Source organism: Nymphalis io, chromosome 27 (genome assembly GCF_905147045.1).
Source record: "Nymphalis io chromosome 27, ilAglIoxx1.1, whole genome shotgun sequence".
NCBI lineage: Eukaryota > Metazoa > Arthropoda > Insecta > Lepidoptera > Nymphalidae > Nymphalis > Nymphalis io.
Window position 1 is genome coordinate 4,143,026 of NC_065914.1, and position 26,579 is coordinate 4,169,604.

The 26,579-nt window shown below is 33.5% G+C and overlaps 1 protein-coding gene across 2 annotated transcripts in view; it reads right to left on the minus strand.

Annotated features, from left to right (window-relative positions):
* The window catches only part of LOC126778833 (scavenger receptor class B member 1-like), a 42,680-nt gene extending 19,723 nt beyond the window's left edge, over positions 1 to 22,957 (minus strand). For both annotated transcript variants that reach the window (XM_050502534.1, XM_050502535.1), the window contains exons 1-3: positions 22,652 to 22,957; positions 10,767 to 10,858; positions 9,922 to 10,085 (exon numbers count right to left, since the gene is read on the minus strand). In XM_050502534.1, the coding sequence (XP_050358491.1) occupies positions 9,922 to 10,085; positions 10,767 to 10,858; positions 22,652 to 22,898 (503 nt within the window). In that variant the 5' untranslated portion in view covers positions 22,899 to 22,957. The remainder of the gene's footprint in view (positions 1 to 9,921; positions 10,086 to 10,766; positions 10,859 to 22,651) is intronic.
* Between the last annotated feature and the right edge of the window lie 3,622 nt (positions 22,958 to 26,579).

The following is a 26,579-nucleotide window of genomic DNA, read 5'->3' on the forward strand; positions in this document are numbered from 1 at the left end:
AATAAATAGACGTACCAATGGGCCACCGTATATTAGCACTGTAAGAGATATAAGCAGTTTCTTACATCGCTAATCTGCCATCAACCTTGAGAACTAAGATGTCATGGCCTTTATTCCCGTACACTTCATTGTACACAAAAAATAATTGTATATAGGACAATTCGTATATACTTTGAGTTCTTTTTTTTTATATAGAATAGGAAGGTGGACGAGCATATGGGCCACCTGATGGTAAGTGGTCACCAAACGCCCTTAGACATTTGCACTGTAAGCATCGCTTATAGCCAATGCGCCACCAACCTTGGGAACTAAGATTTTATGTCCCTTGTGCCTGTAATTACACTGGCTCACTCACCCTTCAAACCGGAACACAACAATATCAAGTATTGCTGTTTTGCGGTAGAATATCTGATGAGTGGGTGGTACCTACCCAGACGAGCTTGCACAAAGCCCTACCACCAGTAAAGTTCTCGACCGAATTTCGTTAATGGCGGCAAATCTCAAAGACTTACAATGTACACTAAGGATATATTATCTTCCGTGCTGTAGCGCAAACAGATAAACTTATATAAATAAATATAAATAATAATGTAGAAGCCAGTGACTATATATACGTATGTATATAAACATTTGCGCGTATTCGGAGCGGGTTGATAGTACTGTAACAAAATCCGAAACATGATCGCTAGCAGACTAGATTGTACATTTATATTATTGTACATAAACCGCTGCTGCTTTCGGCTGGAGTATACTGGTCCCGACTTCAACAGCGTCTTAAGCTGAGGTCCGGCCTCACAGGAGGCACTCTTAGGACGTCAGTTTCTCTTGAGCCCCTTATGTGGCTCCCTACATCCGGCTTGCGTTCAACTCGCCCATCCCGTCTTTTGTCGCTGTAGACGCCACTAGGGCCAAGAGCAATACACAATCCAAAAAATATTATATTAATATTAGGTAATGTTTATTTTCTTTTATTATTTTTATTAACCGTTTTCTTATTGTAATTATTTTAATCAAATCTCTGTTGCTTTAATAATTCATTTATTATCATAGTGCTACACTATAGTATAGAATAGTAGTTACAGTACAGTACAGTAACAGCCTGTTAATGTCCCACTGCTGGGCTAATGTCTCCTCTCCCTTTTGAGGAGAACTTTTGGAGCATATTTCACCACGATGCTCCAATGCGGGTTGGTAGAATACAGTGCAGAATTTCAATGAAATTAGACACATGCAGGTTTCCTCACGATGTTTTCCGTCACACGAGATGAATTATAATCACAAATTAAGCACATGAAAATTCAGTGGTGCTTGCCCGGGTTTGAACCCACGATCATCGGTTAAGATTCACGCGTTCTAACCAATAGGCCATCTCGGCTATTTAGTAGTTGCAATGTAGTAAAATTATCTATACAAAGAAATGTGTCTGTGATCTCGTATCGTATTTCATCTTGTATTGTATTTTTTATATAAGGCATAATAATGTATATAAGAATTAATGCAAAGCGCTATCTGGAGCGCCTGATTTAAGAAACAAAAATAATTGAAGTATGGGTGACAGGCGGAAGTAGATGTGGTTAATCATGGAAACAAAATGTAGTTAACGCCATAAACCCTAATGATAGACCGATATTATTTGTAAATAAAATTGTTTTTTAATAACCGATAGTATTACGAGTATAAGTAAAAGAAATGTAAAGACGCTACGTGTTTTTTTTTTCCTGTAGACAATATAAAATATTTTGTTTATAACTTCTAACTGAATCTTCCTATGCAAAATAAAATTTAAGTAATTTTTTTTCACGCTTTTTCTTAATTGTGGTATACAGTAAGAATTGCAGGAATGCGGTGAGACAATAAAAGTCAACAAAAAATTGCAGCACAAAACGCCTTATCGCTTATCGTTGTTAAAGGATAGAACATTTGAAAAATGATCATAGATGTACATATATATATATATATATATATGAGATCATAGGTAAGTACATAGTAAAAGCTCATTTTGTCATTTTTATAACCAGCTTATTTATTATATAGGTAGCTTAATAAATTATGGAAGAAAGCTGCACGTGGACAGGGAATTTACCTTACTACTAGGCCTTACTTTACTTTTGTTACCTTAATTTTATTATATTATTAAAAAAAAAAAAAAACAATTTCACTCCTACGACATTTTTACACCTTAAAAGATATTAAAATAATATTTAGTTTTGTTTCAAAATAATTCTAGTAAAAAAAAAATAACCACAAAGGTGACACTATGAATAGATTAAAATTTTAAGTTAATTAATAATTATCTTTTAATAAAAACAATGTTATCAAGGGCGATGCAGTAACTTTGAATAAACGAGCATATTATGTATAAACTTAAATACTTTATTGAGAGCTTGGGTGTGTATAGTAGATATTTATAATATAAAAAGTTGGACGGGCAGGTGGGCCTGATTGTAACAAGTCACCACCGCCCATAAATATTAGCGCCGTAAGAGATATCACCACTACGCAACCGACCTTGGGAACTAAGATGTTATGTCCCTTGTGCCTGTTGATAATGGCGTACCTTTCCTATTGGAACTCAACAATACTATGTATTGCTATTTGGAGGTAGAGTATCTGATGAGTGGATGGCACCAACCCAGACGGGCTTGCACAAAGCCCTACCACCAATAATCACAAAGCATACAATATTTATATCTAATAAACCTCTTTAGCTAATTTAGAAATAATTGAAGCTTTGCTTAGCATTAGACACGACATCATCGGTGGAGATCTGAAATAATATTTGATATTTCCGAAAAAATAGTAAATAAAGAGTCGATATAAGAAGTTGAATTGAATATTGTTGTATTATATATATATATATATATATATATATATACATACTAATATATTTGTATTTCGTGATGTGGAAAAGCTATTAGCATATCGCATTACATATTCCGTAAATCTTGTAAGGCTTGTTTATCTTTACTACTTCGATTATTGGAATATATAATCCCACTAAAATTAATTCAAAATGATGTCATCCTAACCGATTTTGGGCACGAAGGCGAATCTCAAGAGAGATTAGCTGAACTGCGCAGGACGTGTTATAGTGCACAAGTGCACTCTCTATTCCCTTACTCTCATAATCCGATGACTCGGCAATCCCACACGACCGGAAAGAGATCAGGCGCAGGACTGCTTTACGGGCTTTCCGAGGCACGGGAGCGTACTTCTAACTTTCAGCCTCTGTGCTGTTACTAAGAGTTTTCGAAATAAAAACACCATAACTTTATATCGGCCCGACTCAATATCTGCGGCCCAATGAGGCACACAAAATAAAACAATAAAATTATAAAAAAAAAACAGTTTTTTATTATTATTATGCTGCCTGGAAACTAAAATTTACAGCCTACAGGCACATATCTTATAAGCATCGGTCTGTCGAGATGATTAAGATAAAAAACCCTCACTTAATTTAATTAATTATTAAAATTAAAAAACTTTACAGAATTTGAACGGGGAGAATCAAAAATATAACGCATCAATTACATAATAAGTTTTTCTGTGAAATATTCCAATACATAATTATGTAAATATAAATACATAAATCGAATTATGTTAAAAAAAATCTTCAACAAAGTAAATATGCAAACAAGAGAAGTAAATAAGAATAACGATCCTGCGACTGACTAAACATTTGAACATAATATATTGTACTAATATATACAGACGGATCGAATATCTACGCATAACTTATTTTGTATTTTTAAACTAGCCTAACCTCCCAACTTCGCACGGGTTAAATTCACACAAACCCCATTTTCTCCCTTAAAATTGAAATTTCCAAAAGTATTTTCTAAGCGGATACGTATACGAAATAACGTATGTTCCAAATTTGAGCTTTCTAGCTATCAGCCAAAAAATAGCTGTACCTAACCTATCTGTGAACGAGTAATTTTAGAGTTTTCCGGTTACTCTCGCTAGAATCTCTTCCGAACCAATAGTAAGTTAGTTATAAGAGAGTAATCACTAAGTTTCTTGCCGATTTTTATCAGCGGAATCTACACCCAGAACCGTTAGTAGGGTACTTGTTCCGTAAAAGTAAGTGTTTGAAATTAATTTTTTGTTTGATTTGAAAATCTCTAAATAATTTTATAATTGATATTAATTTTTAAATGGTCATTTACTCTAAACTTCCCACTGCTATTCAAAAGATTCCTCTCCTTGACGCTTAGAGCTTATTCCACCATGCTGATCAAATGTTGTATATCAACCATCTATTCATCCACTGGCATATATAGCAGTACTTCATCCGAGACATTCATGTTAAATTCACCGTCGGACACGAGAACACTTATTAAGCATATGAAAACGCAAGGTCCTTTCCTGGGTTTAAGCCCGCCACCTTTTTATTGGTATATAAAGTATTGTTTTAAAGAGCAACGATCTCTTCATACTAATAAAACAAATATGAGAGTATGTTTGTATTGCGTTAATAGCTCGTAAATGATTAAAAAAACATATTTTTTAATGGTCTTCTATTGCGTGAATAGAAGACGATTAAAAAATATGTTTTTTTTTGTCTTTAATTGATTATTATTTCTCTACTAAAACTCTATCATGACTATCAACAATGTTTGCTATTTATCAATAATTAATCATGAATCTGCGTTAAAATAATCGTAGACAATAAATAGCGATTAACTTCAATCGCAAGTTAGACTTCCGTCTTATACAATTTTTTTTGCAATTCTTAGTGATAATACGTTTTTTTTTTTTATTTTTACTTAGCTTCGAACTACACGTGTTTTTCTTTCGTAGCTATGAATTTATAAACATAGTATTAATTAGATTGAACTTAATTTGAACAATTAATTGCCATTTCGTCTGGCCTTAGAATATTCTCAAAAACAAAAATGGAATTGGGCGGGTCATATTGCACGCATGGACAAGGAAAAATGGACACCAAGGTTAACTACCTGGCAAGGACCAACATATAAAAGATTAAGAGGTAGACCAAAGGAAAAATGGATTGATGAAATAAAAAAAAAAGCTGGTGAAAACTGGATCACCAAAGCAAAAGACAGACAGATGAGGAGCAAAATGGAGGAGGCCTTAACCCGCAGAGGGGTCCATAATGATTTATGATTTTAAAAATGAATTTTGATTTTGATTCTTTTTAATTTATTTATCATTTAAAATTCATATACATTGAAATTATTTATTATGATTGGTGGTTTAAATATATATAGTTATATATATATATATATATTTAAAGTTTTTCGAAAAAGGTTACCGAGAAAAAAGAGTTTAATGTTACTCAAACGAAGCCATATATCACATGTAGCCACGTGCATTATTTACTTTTGTATGTGATCCTAGTAACAATAAAAATATTTCATTAAAAAGTATATTTTTAATTAATTAAACCGAAAACAAAAAAGTATAAAATTTCGTTTTAATACCGATTACGAGCCAGATATGATGATTGAGTATTTTTTTACTTTTTTTATTATATTTGTTCTTAGTGTGGACATATTATAATTTACGAATCTGCGTAAGCGATTCATGGTGTCCAATTATTATATGCGCCTGAATTGGTCACCGTGACCACCAAGAGAACTAGGTAGGCTAGGTAGGTCTAAGTGCAAGCCCATTTGGTGTGTGTGTGTGTGTCTCCACATAATTTACTGAAAAACACCAATACTAATTATTGTTATATTCCGGTTTAAGGGTGAGTAAACCAGTATAACTACAGGTACGAGGGGCTGTCAGATAATGAATTGTTAATATTTCATACAGCGCTCATGTATATGAGTGGCGGTGACCACTTATCAACAGGTGGTCCCGGCTGCTTAACTATTTCATAAAAAAATCAGATGCACAAAGTATTTTACAGTGATCAAGTATGTGCGCAAACACAAGTGCATTTTTTATCCTTTAACTAGATGTACGGCCGAGGTCCCGAGGTCTGTTTTCAAACCCAGATCCTATAAAAAGTTATGGATGATGGAAGTGTCATCGGATTAAGAAGCGAGGGAATTGAGAGTGCATCTATGTTTGCGTACACACTTGTGCACTATAATATGTCCTGCGCAGCTTGCTAATCTCTCTTAAGATGGGACATCACATTATTACCATCATAATCATATAAACTTATATATAAACATGAATATACCCACTCAATATTTTATTACTAAGCATTTGCTCATTTTATTTATTAGTAAATTGCATCCTCAAAGGGCGGCTCATTAGTATTTTTTTATTATGTTCGTCTGGCGCCCCGTTTCGGCCCAATTTTTTTATTACACCTACCACCACATCTCTGTGATTTGAACCCAGAAACTCGTGGCTTGTAGCCTTGTTAGATAGCCACTAGACTCGAACAACGAGTCTGTCGCACAATTGCAATAATTACTCTAATATAATTAGTCAATCAATGATCAATCAATGATCAATGATTATATTGGCAATTAAGCTGATCAATGAAATTATTATTGTATTTAAGTTTTTCTATTACAATTTACAATAGCAAAAAAGTGTTTTATTGTGTATTGCAATGTTCACAATAAAATCGTAAAATCACCTTTTTAATAATTTTTACGTTTCTATGTCTGGTTTTGTATCTCCACTAACTCCTTCTGAGCTACGCAACGGATATTATACGGCATGTATTGATACGGCATTTACTAAAAGAAAGAACAGTAACAGTAACAGCCTGTTAATGTCCCACTGCTGGGCTTAGGCCTCCTCTCCCTTTTGAGGAGAACGTATGGAGCTTATTCCACCACGCTGCTCCAATGCGGTTTGGTAGAATACACATGTGGCAAAATTACAATGAAATTAGACACATGCAGGTTTCCTCACGATTCACCGTCAAGCACGAGATGAATTATAAACACAAATTAAGTACATGAAAATTCAGTGGTGCTTGCCTGGGTTTGAAACCACGATCATCGGTTAAGATTCACGCGTTCTAACCACTAGGCCATCTCGGCTCAAGGGGCTGGTCGAAGTCCTGGACGCCTGATAACTGCCAACACTATCTCAAACTGTACGTGTTCGTATCAAAGAAAGAACATAAAAATTTAAATAAAAATTGTAAATATTTTGCACAAAATGCCTTTTTTGGTGTTTTGTCTAAAAAATTGTTAGTACGCTTACATGGCTATTGCTGGCTAAACCTTTGCAGATATATCAGAACGATTCATACTATCCATTTTTATTTTTAAAATTTTGGTCAAAAATAATGTATTATTTGAGAAGCTTTTTTTAACAATATGGAGGTAAAATATTTATAAATAAATATGTTTATTATCTCAAGTATTTAATTAAGAACATATACTTAATTTTATATTTTTAATTTTAATTGAAATTGTATTGCAAATTAATTGTTTAATTTTTTGTTGTAATAAATATTTCATCGTATTAATATTCTGTAAGTATTGTTATTGTCTGATCATTTGTTAGTTTATATTGATTTTATATTTTTTATTTTAATGTTTAATTGAATTTGTATTGCAGATTATTTTTGAATTTTCTCTGCAATTTTCTATTTTTGAGTGGAAACTTTGATATAAATAAATAAAGTAAAAACTCACGCAACAAAAATAATATGGTCAGTCAATAGTGCGATAGCGGAAAAGTCAGTGCGGAGCCTCAGTTACGCGGAACGGAGGCTGTTGATCTTAAATTTGCAATTTTTAGTGCGACCTATGCGAATTTTATATTAATTACTAGCTGACCCGTGCCCACTTCGTTGGGCGGTTAACATTTCTACTTGTGATCGATTGGCCGAACATTAATAAAAATTGTCTCGCGTATTTAATATTTTAAATTATCTTTTAAACTATGCAACCAAAAAACAAACTGCAAAAATGAATTTTATTAAAATAAAATGTCCTTGGTAATAAATTTATTTCTAATTAAATCGACGTGTTGTATATGAAAAAAAAACCGTCTAAAAGAAATATCACTCAATAGATTACAACACGGTGGCTTCTCCATACCTATGTCGTATTATCTCTTTAAACATTGGTCCAAATTATATGCAGTAAAAGGTCTTTTGTTTTAAACACGAGGCGATAATTTTACTTATTTTGATAAGAATTCATATTTGTTGATAATATGACCAATAAATATGACCTGACGTTTTTTTTTTTTGTAGACATTATCAAGATCTACAACTTCTAGAACTCAATCATATATCTCTCATCGTTAAGGCAGCGTTCGTAAGAAACGTTAATTTTGCAAATCCACTATCACGACAAAAGTCTTTTAATTTTTTGGTTTAATATATAGCCTATGACACTCACAAATGATGTGGCTTTTTATTGGTAGAAGAATTTTCAAAATCTGTTAAGTAGATCCAGGGATTACCCCCTACAACCTCACAGACTTTACCTCTTTATAATATTAGTATAAATTGTGTACACATAATAATTTATAAAATAGATTGTTAAAACTTTATTTGAATGGGACTCCAATTGTTATTTTTTAATTGTGGTTTTACATACTTTCTATATAAGTACGTCTCGTTTTGCTTCAAGTTAAAATTTTTAGATAAGTATAATATTATATGATCCGCTGTTACATTATAATGTTTTTTAACAACATTTGGGGGTTGTACTAATTGTTTAAAATTTGTTATTCTTGCTTAAACGCATGTATCATAAGTTTTAATTATTAGGATATAATAATAATAATAATAATAATATCCTGGGACATTTTTCACACACGGCCATCTGATCCCAAATTAAGCTTGTACAAAGCTTGTGTTATGGGAACCAGACAACTGATATACTACATATACTACCTTTATTTTGTAAATACATAATTATATAGAAAACTACACCCAGACTCAGGACAAACAGACATGTTCATGCACACAAATGTCTGTCCTGGGTGGGAATCGAACCCACAACCTTCGGGGTGAAAAGGCAAGTATCTACCAACCACGCCAACCGGCTCGTCAAAGGATATATAACTATCTATATATTTAAAGAATATATTTGAGTCGTTCCAATTGTTAAGCATTACTTTTGTCATTAGTTTTGTTTGTTTATTTCGGTTCCACTCACTAGATATTCTATATGAAGCTTTCATATTCATTAATTTATAGTTTTAGGGCGAACAAAAACCTTTGTAGTATGTTGTACATTTTTTAAGATATAGCTTAATATGCTGACGTGGTCGAAGAGAAATGTATTGTGTAGCGAATGCCAAAAATTTTAATAGATTCACGAAAACTCTGTATTAGAAATTTGTAGGTTTCTAAAATATTCATAAAAAAATTCAACGATAGCATACACCTCTGATATAATCTTTCATATATAGCTCGCTCTGTAACGATTGTAATTATTTTTATTTTTTGAAATGAAAGAAATATTGACACCTGTATTTTTGTCAAATTGTCACAAAGAATAAATCGTTATCAAAATAATACACCTATTGATTTTAAACGCTTCATTTCGATAAGTATCGTTAACACTAATATCAAAATTTGAATCATTAATTTTAGAAATATTATGATATATTAAAATAAACGCAAAAAAGATAAGCGTTATGCAATAGCACATGTGCGTTTTGCCTACAATTTTTATGTTACAGGCAGGCAGACGAGCAAATGGACCACCGATGGTAAATGGTCACCGTCGCCCATAGGCATTGACAATCTAAGACATAATATCATTCCTCACATCGCCAATGCGCCACCAACCTTGGGAACTAAGATGTTATGACCCTTGTGGCTGTAGTTGATTTGGCTCACTCACCGTGGCCTTCAAACCGAAACACAACAATACTAAGTATTTCTGTTTAGCGGCAGAATATCTGGTGAGTAAGTGGTACCCACCCAGACGGGCTTGCACAAAGCCCTACCACCGGGTAATTCAATTCGAATTACCTAAACTTAACTATTTATAGATGTTATATACTTACGAGTATACATAAGGTCCAACATCTTGAACATTCAGCTTTTCGTCAAGTCCATTTTTGACCCTCTGCCAGTTGGTGTAGTTGAAGATGTGGACTTTCATCAGCGGATGGACCGTGGGCCGCCTCCACATTGAGTATGCGAGGCTATTGTTCCTTATCACCATGTTCTACGAAAAATATATTTTTGGATATTTGCCATTTACAATTAAATCATTTTGATTTTTTTTTATATAAATACAATTTCTGTTATGTATTATACCAAACAAACTTACCAAACTATTTTGACATTGAGTAATATAAAGCACCTAATAATCACCACCGCCCTTGAACGTTGGAACTATTAAAAATATTAACCAACCCTTACACCGATACTAAGATGTTATGACCCTTGTGCCTTTACTTACACTGGATCACTCACCCTCTAAAGCGGAACTTAAGATTAATAAATATTGCTGTTTGAGTGGGTGGTACCTACCCAGACGAGTTTGCACAAAGTAAACTAGTCTGTAAGCGGTCATGATATTTTGTTAGAGCAAAGGAAACGAAGCTTTCTTGGTGGTAGGGCTTTTTGCAAGCCCGTCTGAATACCTACCCTTACCCTTACCCTTTCGTATATTCTATCGCCACACAGCAATTTAGTAGTATTATTGTGATCCGGTTTGAAAGGCTAGTGAGCCAGTGAAAATTGCATGCACTGACAAAACATCTTAGTCCCCAAGGTTGCAAGAAATGTTGGAAATGTAGTGCCATTTCTTGCATCGCCAATGCACCACCTCTGGACTCTTAGTCCACGAACCACTAGAAGGTATTGATATAATGTAATATATAAACAACATTAATATACTTACTGATAGAATAGCATCGTTGATGGTGTTCGTGAAGCAGAAGAATATTGAACCGATAAGACTTAAAGCGAATGCCGTAGACAGGAGAACTATCACTGAAAATAAATATAATAGATTATTATAAGTTGAAGACTGTTCGTTCGCAGTAGCTAGTTATATTTGACACTTCTATAGCCGCTTTGAGAGTCAAATTTGACAATGACAAATGACAACAAAAAATTTAGCTACGAAGTTTGTTCCGAAAGAGTGCTAATAATTATTTATGATTTGGGATAAACTTCGGAAGTCATAAATAAGATATAATTATAGTATATAAGTGTATAAAAAACCCTAACAACCTAATTTTTTCGCGCAGTGGAAACCTTAAGAAAGGTACCCGGATACCTTACAGCCCAGACGCCCGGGGCTTAAAAGATAGGGCGTAACCCTGGGGCCGTGGATGCGTGAGGTAGGGGCCTCGCGTGTCCTATTTTAGACGGCCCCGAGGAGGTGGGTAGCCGGGATGGCCTTGCGCTGCCTTACGCACTAGCGAGGAGAGCGGGGGGACAGAGAGAGAGAAAAAAAAGAAAGGTAAATGGATACCTTTTTTATGTGGGGTTCTTATCCAATAAAACGGATCCGAGGTGCTGCGGGGTCATGTATCGCATCCCGAGCGCCCCGTGTGTACGTATGTGTTAGTGTGTGCCACGGGTGGAACTAATTTTCTATAAAGGCACCCCATCTCAATACGGTTCGTTATTCGTGTCGTAAGCGCCGATTAAGAGAGTTGTCAGAGAGCTTAAATTCATTACAGTCTTTTCATTTACAAATAATTATCAATATTATTACATTAATTAAAATTTAAACATAGGTACGTATGTGATCGTACGATACTTGTTTTTATAACTTATAAGGTTAAAGATAGCAAGGGTATTCGCATTGATAAATATACGCTTAAAATAATTGTTATTTCAAAACTATGTTTACGTAGAGATAGTACAAATAACAAAACTAGTTAACAAAGGTTAATAATATATATAAATTATAAAAATATAATATACAAACAAGACGGAAAGGGTACTGCTGGTTTTGTTAGTGGGGAATAGCCCCGTGAGGGAAACGCGTTTTTCCAGCAATAAAAGAAAAATAGGGTGGATAAAACGGAAGGTGTGGGTATTAACATGTTGCAGGTTTTCATCCGACACGAGCACATGATGAATTATAAACACAAATTAAACACATGGAGCTTTTGGGATTCTTGTTGGGATTTAAGCCCGCAATCATGGGTTAAGACTCTTTCAGCCCAACCACTAATGAAAGAAATATCGTGGCCGTCACATGATACCCGGGAGTGACATGTAGGAGTGAAAATGTTTATATAAAGAATTAATAATTAAGAAAATCAATAAAAAATTTAGAGTAATATTTATTTTCCTTTATACTATAATAGGTGGATGGACAAATGAGTCACGTGTTGGTCAGTCACTACGGCTTATAGACATTAGCACTGTAAGAAATCCATTACATCATCAATGCGCCACCAACCCTGGGAATTAATATGTTATGTCCTTCGTGCATGTTACACTGGCTCACACACCCTTCAAACCGGAACACAACAATACTAATTACTGCTGTTTTGCGGTAGAACATCTGATGAGTGGGTGGTACCTACCCAGACGAGCTTGCACAAACCCTACCACCAGTAAATCTGTTCATCAAAATCTGATCAGGTGTTTAAAAGTTATGACAGATTAACTTACATGTATACATGAAATGAAAACTGCACCCTTTTTTTGTTCGTTCGTGTAATAATAGAATTGATTATTTTTCTTTAATCAAAGTTGGAATGCTATAAAAATTTAGTATCGACATATGTAAACATTTTCCATCTTCCTAGTGATCTATGTTGGTGTTTAGGGAGAGATTGTTATAAACAGTAAGTAAAAGTTCAAGCTTGCTTCATACCAAATTTCATCAAAATCGGTTCAGTGTTCTAACCGTAAAAACGTAACAGATAGACATCGCATTTATAATATTAGATAGATTTAAGTCCTCAAATGTATATAATTATAGAATAATTAGTTCTCCTATCCCTTATTTTATACATAGCTTTATGTACAAAAAAGTATTTTGTACGTCACCTAACTCCTCCTAAACTGCTGAACCGATTTGGATGAAATTTTGTGTGTATATTTTAATCCTATTCCTGTTTCCTGGATGGTTTGAAAACATAATTGGACTGTCGGTAAGCCATCAAATGAAAAAAATGTCTGTATAGCAGGACGAAGTCTGCCGGGTCCGCTATTTATAATATATAATAATATGATATTATATAAATGAAAAAAAAAACTGCATTATAATGCATATGTCTTGCATAAGCGGATTCAAACTAATGGATTTTTTTTAATAATGATTCAAAGACAAATTGCCATTTATCTTAACTAGAAATCAAGTTTAAAGCCAAGGTTTGCTTGAAGGCTGAATCGTTTACCGTCTTTACAATTATGCGACATATGGATTCAGAAAGTAAAGCGATTTCACAAAATATACTTAAATAATTAGATAGATCCTATTATGATTATTATACAGTAACAGCCTGTGAATGTCCCACTGCTGGGCTACGGCCTTCTCTCCCTTTTTGCGGAGAAGGTTTTGGAGCTTATTCCACCACGCTGCTCCAATGCGGGTTGATGGAATACACATGTGGCAGAATTTTAGTGAAATTAGACACATGCAGGTTTCTCACGATGTTTTACTTCACCGTCAAGCACGAGATAAATTATAATCACAAATTAATCACATGAAAATTCAGTTGTGCTTGCCCGGGCTTGAACCCACGATCATCGGCTGAGATTCACGCGTTCTTACCACTGGACCATCTCCGATTATGAGTATTATATGACGTTAATTATATATGTCGATACTAAATTTTGAAGTGACAACTTCTTTAGGCTTTGCGCTGGTTTATCGTAGAGGAATGAGGATAGACTTGTGGCTTCGCGTCACCGACATGCTAATGTTAATATAATGAAATCGTTGAAAGTACAAATAATATACGTATTGTAGAAATTTATAAGGCTGTATAAATATTTTGTACCAAGTTTGCGACATACTGTGTATTTTGATGAATTAAAAGCTATATAGTAATAATGTGATAGAATTATTACTTGGAATACAAATAGATGTGGAAATTGGACAAATATATTTAACAGTTTTAAGTTTTCACTTCTATCGGCAGTCCATATGACAGCCGGTTTTTTTTAACTGTTCCAATTTTAAATAATGAAAAAATTCAATTACGAAAAAGGAATGCAATTTTTTCATTACATGTTTTAATGTAAATTAATCCACTATAAATACTTGAACAGATTTAGATGTATAAGGTACCCTTAAAATTCATCATTCCAAACTAGCTATATATTCATACATTCATTCGGAGCAGTCGTGTTTTTTGGGGCAATTATTTTATCACATATCTTTCATCATTCTATAGCTTTAGAAATCATCTCGAAAAAATATATCCTACTACTATTATAAACGTGAAAGTTTGTATGTGTGGACATCGTTGGCAGACATCGTTGACTGTTGTCTCCGTTTTGCGAATTTTCATGGTTATAGCGATTTTTTAAAAACGGATTGTACTTCAAGTAATATAGGCCCAAGATTAGGTATTGGCAGTTTTTTTTTTGGTTAGGAGTTACACTTAAATAAGATACTTCATTTTTATTTAAATTAATAGATATAGGTTACTTACCTGTTCATTATACCGAATTCCTTCTTTTTTTTGTAAATTACAAAGGTTGTAGGTAGGTTAGTAATTGGTCCTTTTTTGGTTGATTTATAATATTGTAAATAACGTGATGTATATCAATGCGAGTTACTGAACTAGGAAGGCACATTGTGAAGGCCACAATTTTAACTGGAGAAGCCAAGGGAGACAATGTTCTTATACCGCGCATCCCAATCATACCCAATAACTTGCCATTCAATTTTAAACGCCTGCAGTTCCCGTTAAAAGTCGCATTTTCAATGACGATCAACAAATCGCAGGAGCAAACCTTAAAGGTAGCAGGCATACATTTAGGCACGCCATGTTTTTCTCACGGTCAGCTCTATGTGGCTTGCTCACGTGTTTCCAAAGCAAAAAAATCTGCATGTTTATGCTGAAGGAAAAAAATCGTTAAATATAGTTTATAAGAGCATACTGCAGTAGCTAGATAACTATAGGCCTATGATCAGGGTTCTGCAGTGCCTAATTACCGTATATTTATTATATTGCCAATTTTCTTATGTTAAAATATTGTCAAGCAGTTATATTTTTCAAATGCGACTCAAAAAATATTTATGTCATAATGTTAGTTCTTTTCTACGCCACGCTAATATAAGCTACTCCAAATACTAATCCTGCGTAGACGAAGTCGCGGGCACCAGCTAGTCAGTTATAAAGCGATCCAATCATGTCACATACTGTCACACACGCGCAACCTTTAATTTGAATTTCACTCACTCGTTATGATATCAACCAAATCGATAGGAGAGAGAGAGAGAGATAGAGACAGCAGACACGCAAACAAACGCACACATATACGCATTTTCTTCAGCTATTTAAAATATTGTATGCGAGAATGCAGACAACTAATTGAGTCTTGATGTTTTAAAAGCGAGGTGAAATAGAATTCTATGTATTATTAGGAATATAAAATCATTAAAAAGTACTAAATTGTCTATGGCTTCATCCCAATATCTGTGTATACAAGTGTAAGGTCTATGCCAAATAAGTGTCATAATTAACGCGTACATAGTTAATAGTTAATAAATTAGTTATAAAAATATTTTTCTTTATCAATATCAGTATATAAACAATGAAAATATATTAAGGATATATCCTACCCCGGCTCGTATTGATCAATAGGTTTGTTTCTGTAAGAAGAAACTTGAAACTCATCGCAGAAAATGATCGTGAAATATCAGTAAGTGATATGCGAAATTGACGCTAATAATGATTACATTTCAAGATCACACGCATCAAAATAGTATCACCATAAGTCGGTTGTCAATATTTCATGGGTGAATGAAAGTGAGTTCGTACAGTATAGTACATCAGATTGTATTTGTATAGTGTGTTCGCGGCATTATAATTATCTTATTCTTCTATTTTTTTTCTATACTAGCAAAACCAACGAGTTCGGTGACGTGAAATTCTGCTTGTGACAAAATCTTGAAGGATTTGCCAATATAAGGTTTAAGACATTTATTTCCTAAAAAAGAACAAAGTCCTAAACTTAGAAAATAACATTAAATATATTTTGAATACAATTTTGTATATATATTAATTGAATTTGCATTTATAATGTATTTTGGTAATGAATTGTAAAGCTGTGCTCCTTTTCGAATTAATACATGTAAATTATTAAATGGCAACGGTTGCTTAAAATGAAAAATAATGGTTATTTGGTTTTGATAACTGACAAAAACCCATATTAACATATTTGTATAGATGCACACCGTAACAGTCTGTGAATGTCCCACTGCTGGGCTAAAGGCCTCCTCTCCCTTTTTGAGGAGAAGGTTTGGAGTTTATTCCACCACGCTGCTCCAATGCGGGTTTGCGGAATACACATGTGATAGAATTTCAGTGAAATAAGACACATGCAGGTTTCTTCACGATGTTTTCCTTCAACGTAAAGCACGAGATGAATTATAATCACAAATTAAGCACATGAAAATTCAGTGGTTCGGGTCCGGGTTTGAACCCACGATCATCGGTTAAGATTCACGCGTTCTTACCACTGGGCAATCTCGGCTCGCCATAGATAAACCTAAAACAGTGGATAGCAAAGATACGTAAATGAACTATAGGTTTTTATAACTTTGATATACTCAACAGACTTTTGATTAAATAAAGACTAAACCGCACCTTGGAATACTGCTAATTCATTTATTTGCATTTGTAATTTTTGACCGTTTCGAAGATTACCCCGGACAGACAGACAACCAAATTAAAAAAAAATGATTGTTTTGGTAACTCGCAAATTAAAAAATATTTACTTTATAAATAATATTAAATATTAACTTAAAAAGAGGTAGTCTGAAATGACAAATAGAAACTTAAATTATATTTTTGTTTGAACAAAAATGAATATTTGTATGTTTGTCCAGCTTGTTCCTAACTCAAATGTGATGAAACTTGGCTTAGTTAGTCAGCTGGCGCTCAAACATTTTTTTTCTTTATCTTGTTCTTCAATATAAACGATCTATTCATATAGGTTCTTATTCTACCGGAGCAGGTGGGGTGGCTCACTCACTCAAACGGGAACATACTAAGTAATGCTATTGAGTGGTACCTGCCCAGACACGAAGCCCTACCACCAAGAAAATGATTATCATTATACAAGATAAATTAAATTTAGTAGCATATAAATATTATATGTAATTTAACTATTGTCAAATGTTAGTTACTTAGTTAAACGCCGGTTCTTATCGGTGGAATATGTATTTTGTATCAGTGGTATCTTTGCAATTAATATAATGATTTAAAAGGGATATTATTCGTTTAATTGTGCTCTTAAATTAATATATTTATGAACTACAACTCAAACTTTGACTGTGTTACTTTTAAATCCTAGTTTCCAGCTGCGTGTGAGAAGGTTCTCTTCCAAGACAATTTTTTTTAAATAATAGTTTAAAGGCTGTTCAAAATTAAATTACATTATGTCAAATATTATTTCAATTTTCCTTTTCGTTACTAGATCGCGCTAGTTGTCTTTTAAATCGCGCTATAGTTATTTATTTCTGTAAATCTTAATAAGGCTTTTCCTATTTCAAATGGGAGAGAACAATACAGCTATCTGGTCAGCAGAACAACTTCGGTAGTTTTATTCTGTAAGAAGATCAGTACTACCGGGTAACCCCACACAAAGACAATGGTTGAATCGAACGCATAAGCAATAAGTCTCCAGTTTCTAGCTGATTCTGTCATCGAAGAAGAATGAAATGCTTAATGCGTCTATATACTTAAGTATCTAAAACTTGTTCGTCTGTGTATTATTTCTGCGCTTTTTGCAAATGGTTTATATTTTTCTTTTTAAATGGCTAAGCATCAATGATTTTTATTACTCTGTTTCAGTTGAAATTACATACATTTAAATCTACGGGCAAAAGTGTTTAATTTCTTAGTCTTTCATTGTAAAGTAATTGAAATATCGAATAATTGTATACCCACTATTAATATTCTCATAGCGTCATTAGATTACGGCTAACAAATTTACGTACAAGGTTAACACAATATTTGTTCTTGTTTGTTTAAGCCTAAAATAATTTAAGAAAAAAAAAACACCGACTCGAAACACACATTACTTAAAAAAATGGTCTTACAAGGAACTAGAAAGGATAGGACGATTTATAGAATTACATTTTTTTTATAGAAAGTCGACGAGCATATGGGTCATCCGATGGTAGGTGGTCACCAACGCCCATAGACATTGGTATTGTAAGAAATATTAACCATGCCTTAAATCGGTAATGCGCTATCAATCTTGGCAACTAAGATGTTATGTCATTTGTGTCTGTAATTTCCCTAGCTCACTCACCCTTCAAACCGAAACACAACAATACCAAGTACTTCTATTTTGCGGTAGAATATGTGATAAGCGGGTGGTACCAACCCAGACCACGACAACCAGTAACTATATCTAACTTAGATATAATAGTCTATATGTGTTAACAATTGAGCATCGCTGAACAAATTGAATAACTACGGTAAGGGCAATGAATATGTATATAAGCATATTCATAATAATATATAAAACAAAAATTGGCTTCAATATTTTGCGTGAGTTTATTCTAAGTAAAAACTTCACAATACGAAAAACGGGTTGAGTAGTTAAGACGTAAGCATAAACAAATAAATAAAAAAACAAAAACCTTTCGCGTTTCTAATATGATTTAGGATTAAAAACGAATTTAATCAATGTCTTTGCCTATGGGGTTACCCGGCAGAATTGGTACTGTGAGACTTTAAAATAAAATCACCATGTGTGTACTGTTGGTCAGATAGTTTAATTGATCTCTGTAATTGTAAATTTACAAAACTTATTTAGTACTTTCAAAAAAACACTGTAATAGCGCGATGTAAAATACATCTAACGCCATCTATTGATGAAAAAATTTATTAAAATGACATTTGGCACTATGTATTTCGATCTTGAACAATAAGATTGTTTAAATAGAATACTTATATTTTATTTCATATTTTCATTCAAACTTTACAAAGTCAATCTGTAAGAAAAAATTATCATTCCAATCTAATTTGACAAACAAAACAGTATGTTCAATGCGAATGTAAAACGCTAAAACCGATGTACTGTGACACTGTATCTTGTATCTTGATACTTATATCCTTTAAATATTATGATTATTGTCGTTAACGCGCGTATCACTTTACAGCATTTCACGATCAAATCATACATCAAGTTTCTGCCTGTTAGACAGTTATGGAGTCGGTGTAAGATTTTGTGTATAAAAAATGTCTAAAATATTTAATTATATAACCTAAGTATTATAACAAAACAAAATCCTTTATTCAACATTAAAACATTACACTTGTTGATTGTCAAGTTATAAAGTACCATCGGTTCGGAAAACAAATACTCTGACCTGAGAAAAACCGGCGAAAGAAACTCGGATACTTCTACAAATGTATAAAGAAAACGGAATTATACTATTTAGAGTAAATAAGGAATCTTTCCTAAGGCGCTAAAATGAATAGATATTATTATCTAGTTGTAATTTGAATGAAACCTTTAAATCATAAATTTTAGTAAAAGTTTGTTCAGATGAAGACCCGTATGAGATCAATCAAATTAAAAAAAATATTCCACAGAATCACTACACATGAGAATTATTATAAATCATACATTTTATATAGTTTATATTTTTTCACATTTCATGTGTGTATACTCTCGTGGGCTTATTTAAATTTTCATAAATTAATTATCAATTCATTTGGCATTTATATCAGCTATTTTTAATATATTTAATGCTTTGTAATCGTTTTGATTTATAAATATTTTTTAAAGAATGTAATTGTAATTTTGAAAGCTTGTTATATTATTTAATAATTGAAATATTTATTTTATGTGCATATAATTAAATTCTCGTCTATGGTACCTTTCATTGATTTAATGTAATTGCTATTGAGCAGTTTCATAGTTAGAAAGTCGTGAGTGCCCCTTTTGTTATACTAGTTTTTGCTCGCGCTTTGCCCTAGATGATAGCTATAAAAATGTACGCCTACTTCCTTGGGACTCAAGCTTGCTCCATACCAAATTTCATCAATATCGGTTCAGCTTAGACGTGAAAGCGTAATCGATGGACAGATTTATAATATTAGTATTGATATAATGTCTATACAAGAATTTGACCGTGAAGGACATTTTATGTGAAATATGATTGTAATTCGATAGTATAAACATTTACGCGCGTTGTTATTTTTTAAAAGACAGCGATTGCAATCTCAACGAAATATAATATTTTTTGACTATTTTCTTTTGCAATGAAGGTAAGGGAGAGTCGGGTTAACCAAAAAATCCGTGAGCTTTTTGGTGTACGGCAAAAGAGTTCCTGACTATGCAGTCAATACTTTTCCTTACCTAGACACTGCGTGCAATAGACTAAAAGACTCATACTGAAGGCGCTATTATTTAAATTGCTCGCAATTTAATTTTTTTCAATTGATTTCACTATTGCTTTGTTTCATAATCATCGGGGACTATGTCAACAACAAAATTAAACCATTCAAGGAGTTTTGATATAATAATATTTTATAAGTATTTTGATACTATTTTAAGGCTAATTATGAAACTTGAAAGCATAAATACAATCTTGATAATAGATCCATTACATTCGTTTCCCTTAAAGTTAAAATTGAAAATTAAGAATGATGTAGAAAATGTGGATTTTTACCGATGGTCACGGGTTCACATCCGCGTTATTACAAGATTTATCTTGAGCTTAATTTGTTTTTATAATTAACTTCGTGTTCAATGAATGAAAATATTGAATGGAAAATTGAATGTATCGAATGAAACCACATTACAACATACCCAAACAAAGTTCCTTTTAAATATAAAAGAACTAAGATGTTATATCCCTTGCGCCTGTATTTACACTATCACCTTTTAAAACGAAACACAACAATAACTATTGCTGTTTGGCGGTAGAGTATGTGGCCAGTGGGTGGTAGCCCTACCACCAAGAAATCACATATTCATTACATGTATCACGCAATCACCAGTTGACGTATTGAAATAAATCATTTAGACGAAAGCGAAGTCCGACAACGCTTCGTCAATTGTTGAATACACTTTGCCCCACTATTATCCTCCCCGCGGGAGTTTATACGTTTAGTTGTTTATATCCACATAAATAAAAAAATAACAGCTAGAAAATGTCCCACTGTGTTGGTATTTTTTGACGACAAGGTTTGGAGCTTATTCCACCACGCTGTTCCAATGCGCGTTGGTGGCATTCGTCACACATGAGATTTTCATCCGACATGCAGCCTTCACCACCAACCACGAGATAAATTATAAACACATATTAAGCACGTGAAATATCAGTGATGTTTACCCCGACTTGTACTCGTAATCTTCGAAAATGTTCTAGACACGGGACCTCCTCGAATCACATTCATTGCTCTTTAGCGAGATGCAACTATGAATTGTATTTATAGTAACACGCAATTTATAATTAGCGTATTTAGCTGTTTCCTACTACTTAATTGGAGTCGAGGACTTTGTCCATACTCGCCAAGATGGCCCAGTGGTAAGAACGCGTGAATCTTAACTGATGATTGTGGGTTCAATCCCGGCCATTCATGTGTGATTATAATTCATCTCGTGCTTGACGGTGAAAGAAAACATCGTCTAATTTCACTGAAATTTTGTCACACGTGTAATTTACCAAACCGCATTGGAGCAGCGTGGAATAAGCTCCAAACCTTCTCCTCAAAAAGGGAAAGGAGGCCTTTAGCCCAGCAGTGGGTCATTCACAGGCTGTTACTGTCACTTTGTTAATTCTCGAATACCCTTGCCATAATACCATTGAAAAAAAACAACTGTCACTAATAAGTTGTATTACATTATCTGTTAAAATATTATCAAATCGAACTCGTCTCTCATTACAAACTAGCTATTATACATTCTACCCGTGCGAAGCCGGGAACCCTATAATAGACCCTATATAAAAAATTATATCGTTATACGTATACGCAGCTTACGCAGTTAAGCTCTCAGTATGCTTTAACCTCAATGAATTTTATATATTATAATTATACCCTTCTCGTAAATCACTGCGAATTTTAGTGAAAACTACACTGAAATATATTCCGTAGTTTTTAGATTTATCGCGTTCAGACAGAAAGACATACGGCAGAGGGATTTGTTTTATAATATGTATTTATTTCGTCTTTTTTCCGTTTGCAGTTGAAATATTTTGATCACGGAGCAATAGTGCAAATAAATTATTAAAAATATATCACCTCATTATTGCCTGTATGACAAGATGGTTATTTTTTCCCCCCAGAGTATCGGAATTGCGATTCAAAGGGGAAATGCTGCTAGCAGTCTCTCTACCATTCTATGTACATGATTGATACAGTAGCTACTTTTAATTTTTATTAATGTATATTTAAGGCCTTCATGTAAATACTTCTTATATGAAGTCCTGAGTCTGGGTGTAATTATCTATATAAGTATGTATTTACAAAAGAAAACTAGTATATGTAGTATATCAGTTGTCTGGTTTCAATAGTACAAGCTCCGCTTAGTTTGGGATCTGATGGCCGTGTGTGAATAATGTTCCAGGATATTATTATTATAAATAATTAATATGTTTCAGAAAATACTTACGGCAATAATATTTCTTATCAGATGGTTTCCCCCAACACAGAGCCGACCACTGTTTTTTAACACCAGAACAAGCAAACTGAGTTTTACCACAACCTGCACAGCCTTGCAAATTGGCCAAAATCGTATCTTCCCTGATCAATATCTTCCCAACCCCATTACTGGGGGTTAGTATCACAACATTCTCCTTATCTTCTTTCAAAAGCATTGGGGTGGTCGAAGTTGTTTTTTCTAAATTTTGATGTTCCATTTTTGATTTTATTTCATTTTTTTTATGAACACGATAACGACGCCCGCTCTGCACGGAGGTTAGTGGTAGACTGAATCGGTAAACGATATTTGGCCTGCAGGTCACTTGATTTGATATGATGGCTTAGTTTTTAAACGATACTGTGGGTTATCTTACATGTTGGCATGTATGATGTTCTTCATTTAAATTGCTAAGGGAATTAATTACATATGTAATGATGTGATTTCATATATAACGATCGACTAACTCCTTTAACTTTGTTTATTATAAATCTTTCTTATATTGAAACTCATTACACAATATTAGAGTATATAGATTATATATAATAAAAAACTAGTTACGTGCCGATTTGAATAAAAAATATTGTAATTTGATCGGACTCTAGTCGCAGGCGCAGCTAAATAGTTTTTTTATTGCGTTTAAATCTTTAAATGTTTGGTTTTAGTTTAGGAAGGATACTTGTGACAAATAATGAGGCTAGTTAAATATCACCCGTTCATAAAATAATAACTTGAAGTTTTGAAATATTTTATGTACTAGACTAAACTATTTTTTATTGACCCTGAAAAAAAGGACGAGCTTACTGTATTATTTATCGCTTCTAAGTAAGTAGTAAGGTAAGTTTAAAAAAATGTTGAGTCTCATATATATTTTTAAATATATATTTATTAAGAAAAATAAAGTAGTTACTTTGGTATAAATGTAATTGTCTTTATTTTTAATTATTTTATTTTATTTACTTTGTTATAAATTTACTTTTAATTATGGATAAAATAACCTTTTACGTTTTAATATATTTATTGTATTTACTAATGAAATAAATCAAAAGAATACTAACATTTTAACAAAAAACTCAAACAACGAAAAAAAATATGAATAAAAAGCTTTTAATATTGTTAAATAGTTTATACTCATGTCCTTTTGAATTAAATTAAATTGCAAATTATAACTTAAAGCGTGAAATGATTTCAACTATTTTTTTTATATTTTATTTTTATTTTATTTATTTTAAGGACCACCAGTAGCTACTACATGTTTTAATGACAAATGTAAAACAATTTAGTGAAAATAGCTAACATGTGAAGCTTTTTAAAGTAGCCACAACAATTACAATATTTGTTTTAAAAATACATTAACACATAATTATAGCAACATGAGTAGAAAGATTAAAAAAAAAAGTCCAAATTGGTACAAATTAAAGATCATAAAAAAATAAACATGCACTTAATAAAATTAAAATTAATAACACAAATAGTTTGAAATTGATATAGGTACAAATTAAAATTAAATAATTCATTAAATTCATGCAAAGTTTACGTTACAAAAAAATTACTAAAAATATACTAATTAATACAAAATAAAATTAAGATAACATTATTTATTATTTATTTATTTATTTATTATTTATTTGCATCTCTCAACAATTCTAGCGCCCGTCTACGATAAATCATGGCAGAGTCATTAAAAATATCTAGATCTTGACAAAAACCATTGTACAACCGTGATGATCTAGGCATTGGTGCATTACATCCTAATTTCGTTTTTGATATTCTGACATCAAAAGTGCCCAGAAAACTACGAACATTGTGCCTTGGAATACGATAGTATATCTTTTCAAGTAAGTACAGTCGATCTCGTTACGAATTATCTTAAATAGGAAAGAGAGATCTAATAATTGTCTGCGTACAGAGAGACTATCCATATTAAAGTCTTTCAAGAGATTGAGGTAATTTTTATTAGATTTATTGTATGAGGTTTTTTTGTTTCTGGATAGATGATATACAAATCGCTTCTGTATTCTCTCTATACGCAGACGATGTACATTGTAACAAGGATTCCACACAACACTACCGTACTCCAGTACACTACGCACGTAAGCGTTATAGATTATTTTTTTCGTGTTATTATTATATAGGTAGGCAAACGGGCAAATGGGCCTCTTAATGGTAAGTCACACATTGGTATTGGATAGTAAGACATTGGCGCCGAAAGAAATATTAACCATTACTTACACCAATGCGCCACCAACATTGGAAACTAAAATGTTTGTCCTATGTACTTGAAGTTACACTGGCTTATTTAACCTTCAAACCGGAACATAACAATACCAAGTACTTTTTTTACGCTGGAAAAACGCATTTACACGTTTCCCCTTCATGAATACCGCCTCTGCAGGCCTCCAAATTAAAGGGGGTTCTCGGGGTACAGAGACCTCCTAGCCCCGGCGACACTTGAGGCGGGAGGAGAAGGGATGCATAGCGCCGACGTCTTCTCCCCGGTCTTCTTCGGCGAAGCGGGTCAGCGGAAGCACTGTTCTCGCGCTCTCGCTCCACGGCCTCCTTCTGCGACATGACGTTTTCGCAGAAAGAGACCATCTCCTTCCTCTGAGAGCACCTCTCGCTACCGTTCATGGCATTTATCACGCTCGGCAGCGAGAGGTCACCGCCTACAATGGCCACCAGGGAATGGCGCTGAGGCCTCCATGCAGCACAACCGAATTGTGAAACCGTGTTGCGACAGGGGTGGCGAATGATAGGTCCACCACGGACCCTTCCTGCTGCCGCACGCAGGTGTACTCCTGCCACCTGTTAAGTAGGGACAGGCTGAAGAGTAGGGCCCACACCTAGACGGTCATCCCTCGCGGATTTGTGGCAGGGTTTCCCCAGGCACGTGATTTTGCGTTAAAGTCTCCGAGAACCAATCTCGGTTTCGGCGACTGCCTGGACACCGCAGCTCTGACAGAGCCAAGGAAGATCTCCACTGCGTATCTATAATTCTAGCACACTCATAAAGTGAATTTTTATCATCTATATAAAAAAGGTTTTTAATAAGTCATGATATGACGCCTTACAGATTAATCGGAGAATCGATCTGTACAGAATCATTTCCATCTAAATTGCTCGACACAAATAAGAAAGTTTGTGAAAAATGTTTATAAAGAACGTTAATAACGAGATAACTTTGTTATTATATTATAAATGATTTATAGTTTTAAGTTATTTTCATGTTTTATTTTATTATTTATATATTACTATTGGCCGTTGTTGTTTGAATCAATTTGAATATATACAAATGTTTATCATAAACTTACTTGGCGTGAAGTCCTGCGTTACTGAATTATTTTCAATTGTAATTCAGTGCAAGCAGTCAGTCTTTTGTGGGTGATCTACACATTTTTTTTAATTTTAAGCTAGAATAACATATTTTGAAATACAGGATATTTACTTAAGCCATTTAATTAAAAAAAATATATTGTATATTGATGGACAGACTCCGGTAGTGTGGGTACTATGTACATATGTACATACTGGCCATATTTCATATTAAGAAAATGTTAAAGGCCAGTGGCTCCATAGAAATGCTGAACCGAACAAACGTCGTAAGCATTCGTCTCTTATTCCAAATTATAACTTTTTTGTTTGCAGTTGAAACACTTTGAGTAATAGTGCAATTTCTGCATTAAAATTCACACATGACATATAAAGCAACACCATTATTTTTAATTAGTAGGCTTTGTTTTTTTTATATTTCTCGGGAGGGCAAATGACTCTACTCCACCTGATGGTAAGTGGTAGTAGAGTCCAAACGCGACGACGGCCAGTACAATCAGGAAGAATGTTCTGCACTAGCCGCCTTTGCCTTGCCGGCCCGCAAGATGCCTCTTACGCCTCGTTTGAAGAA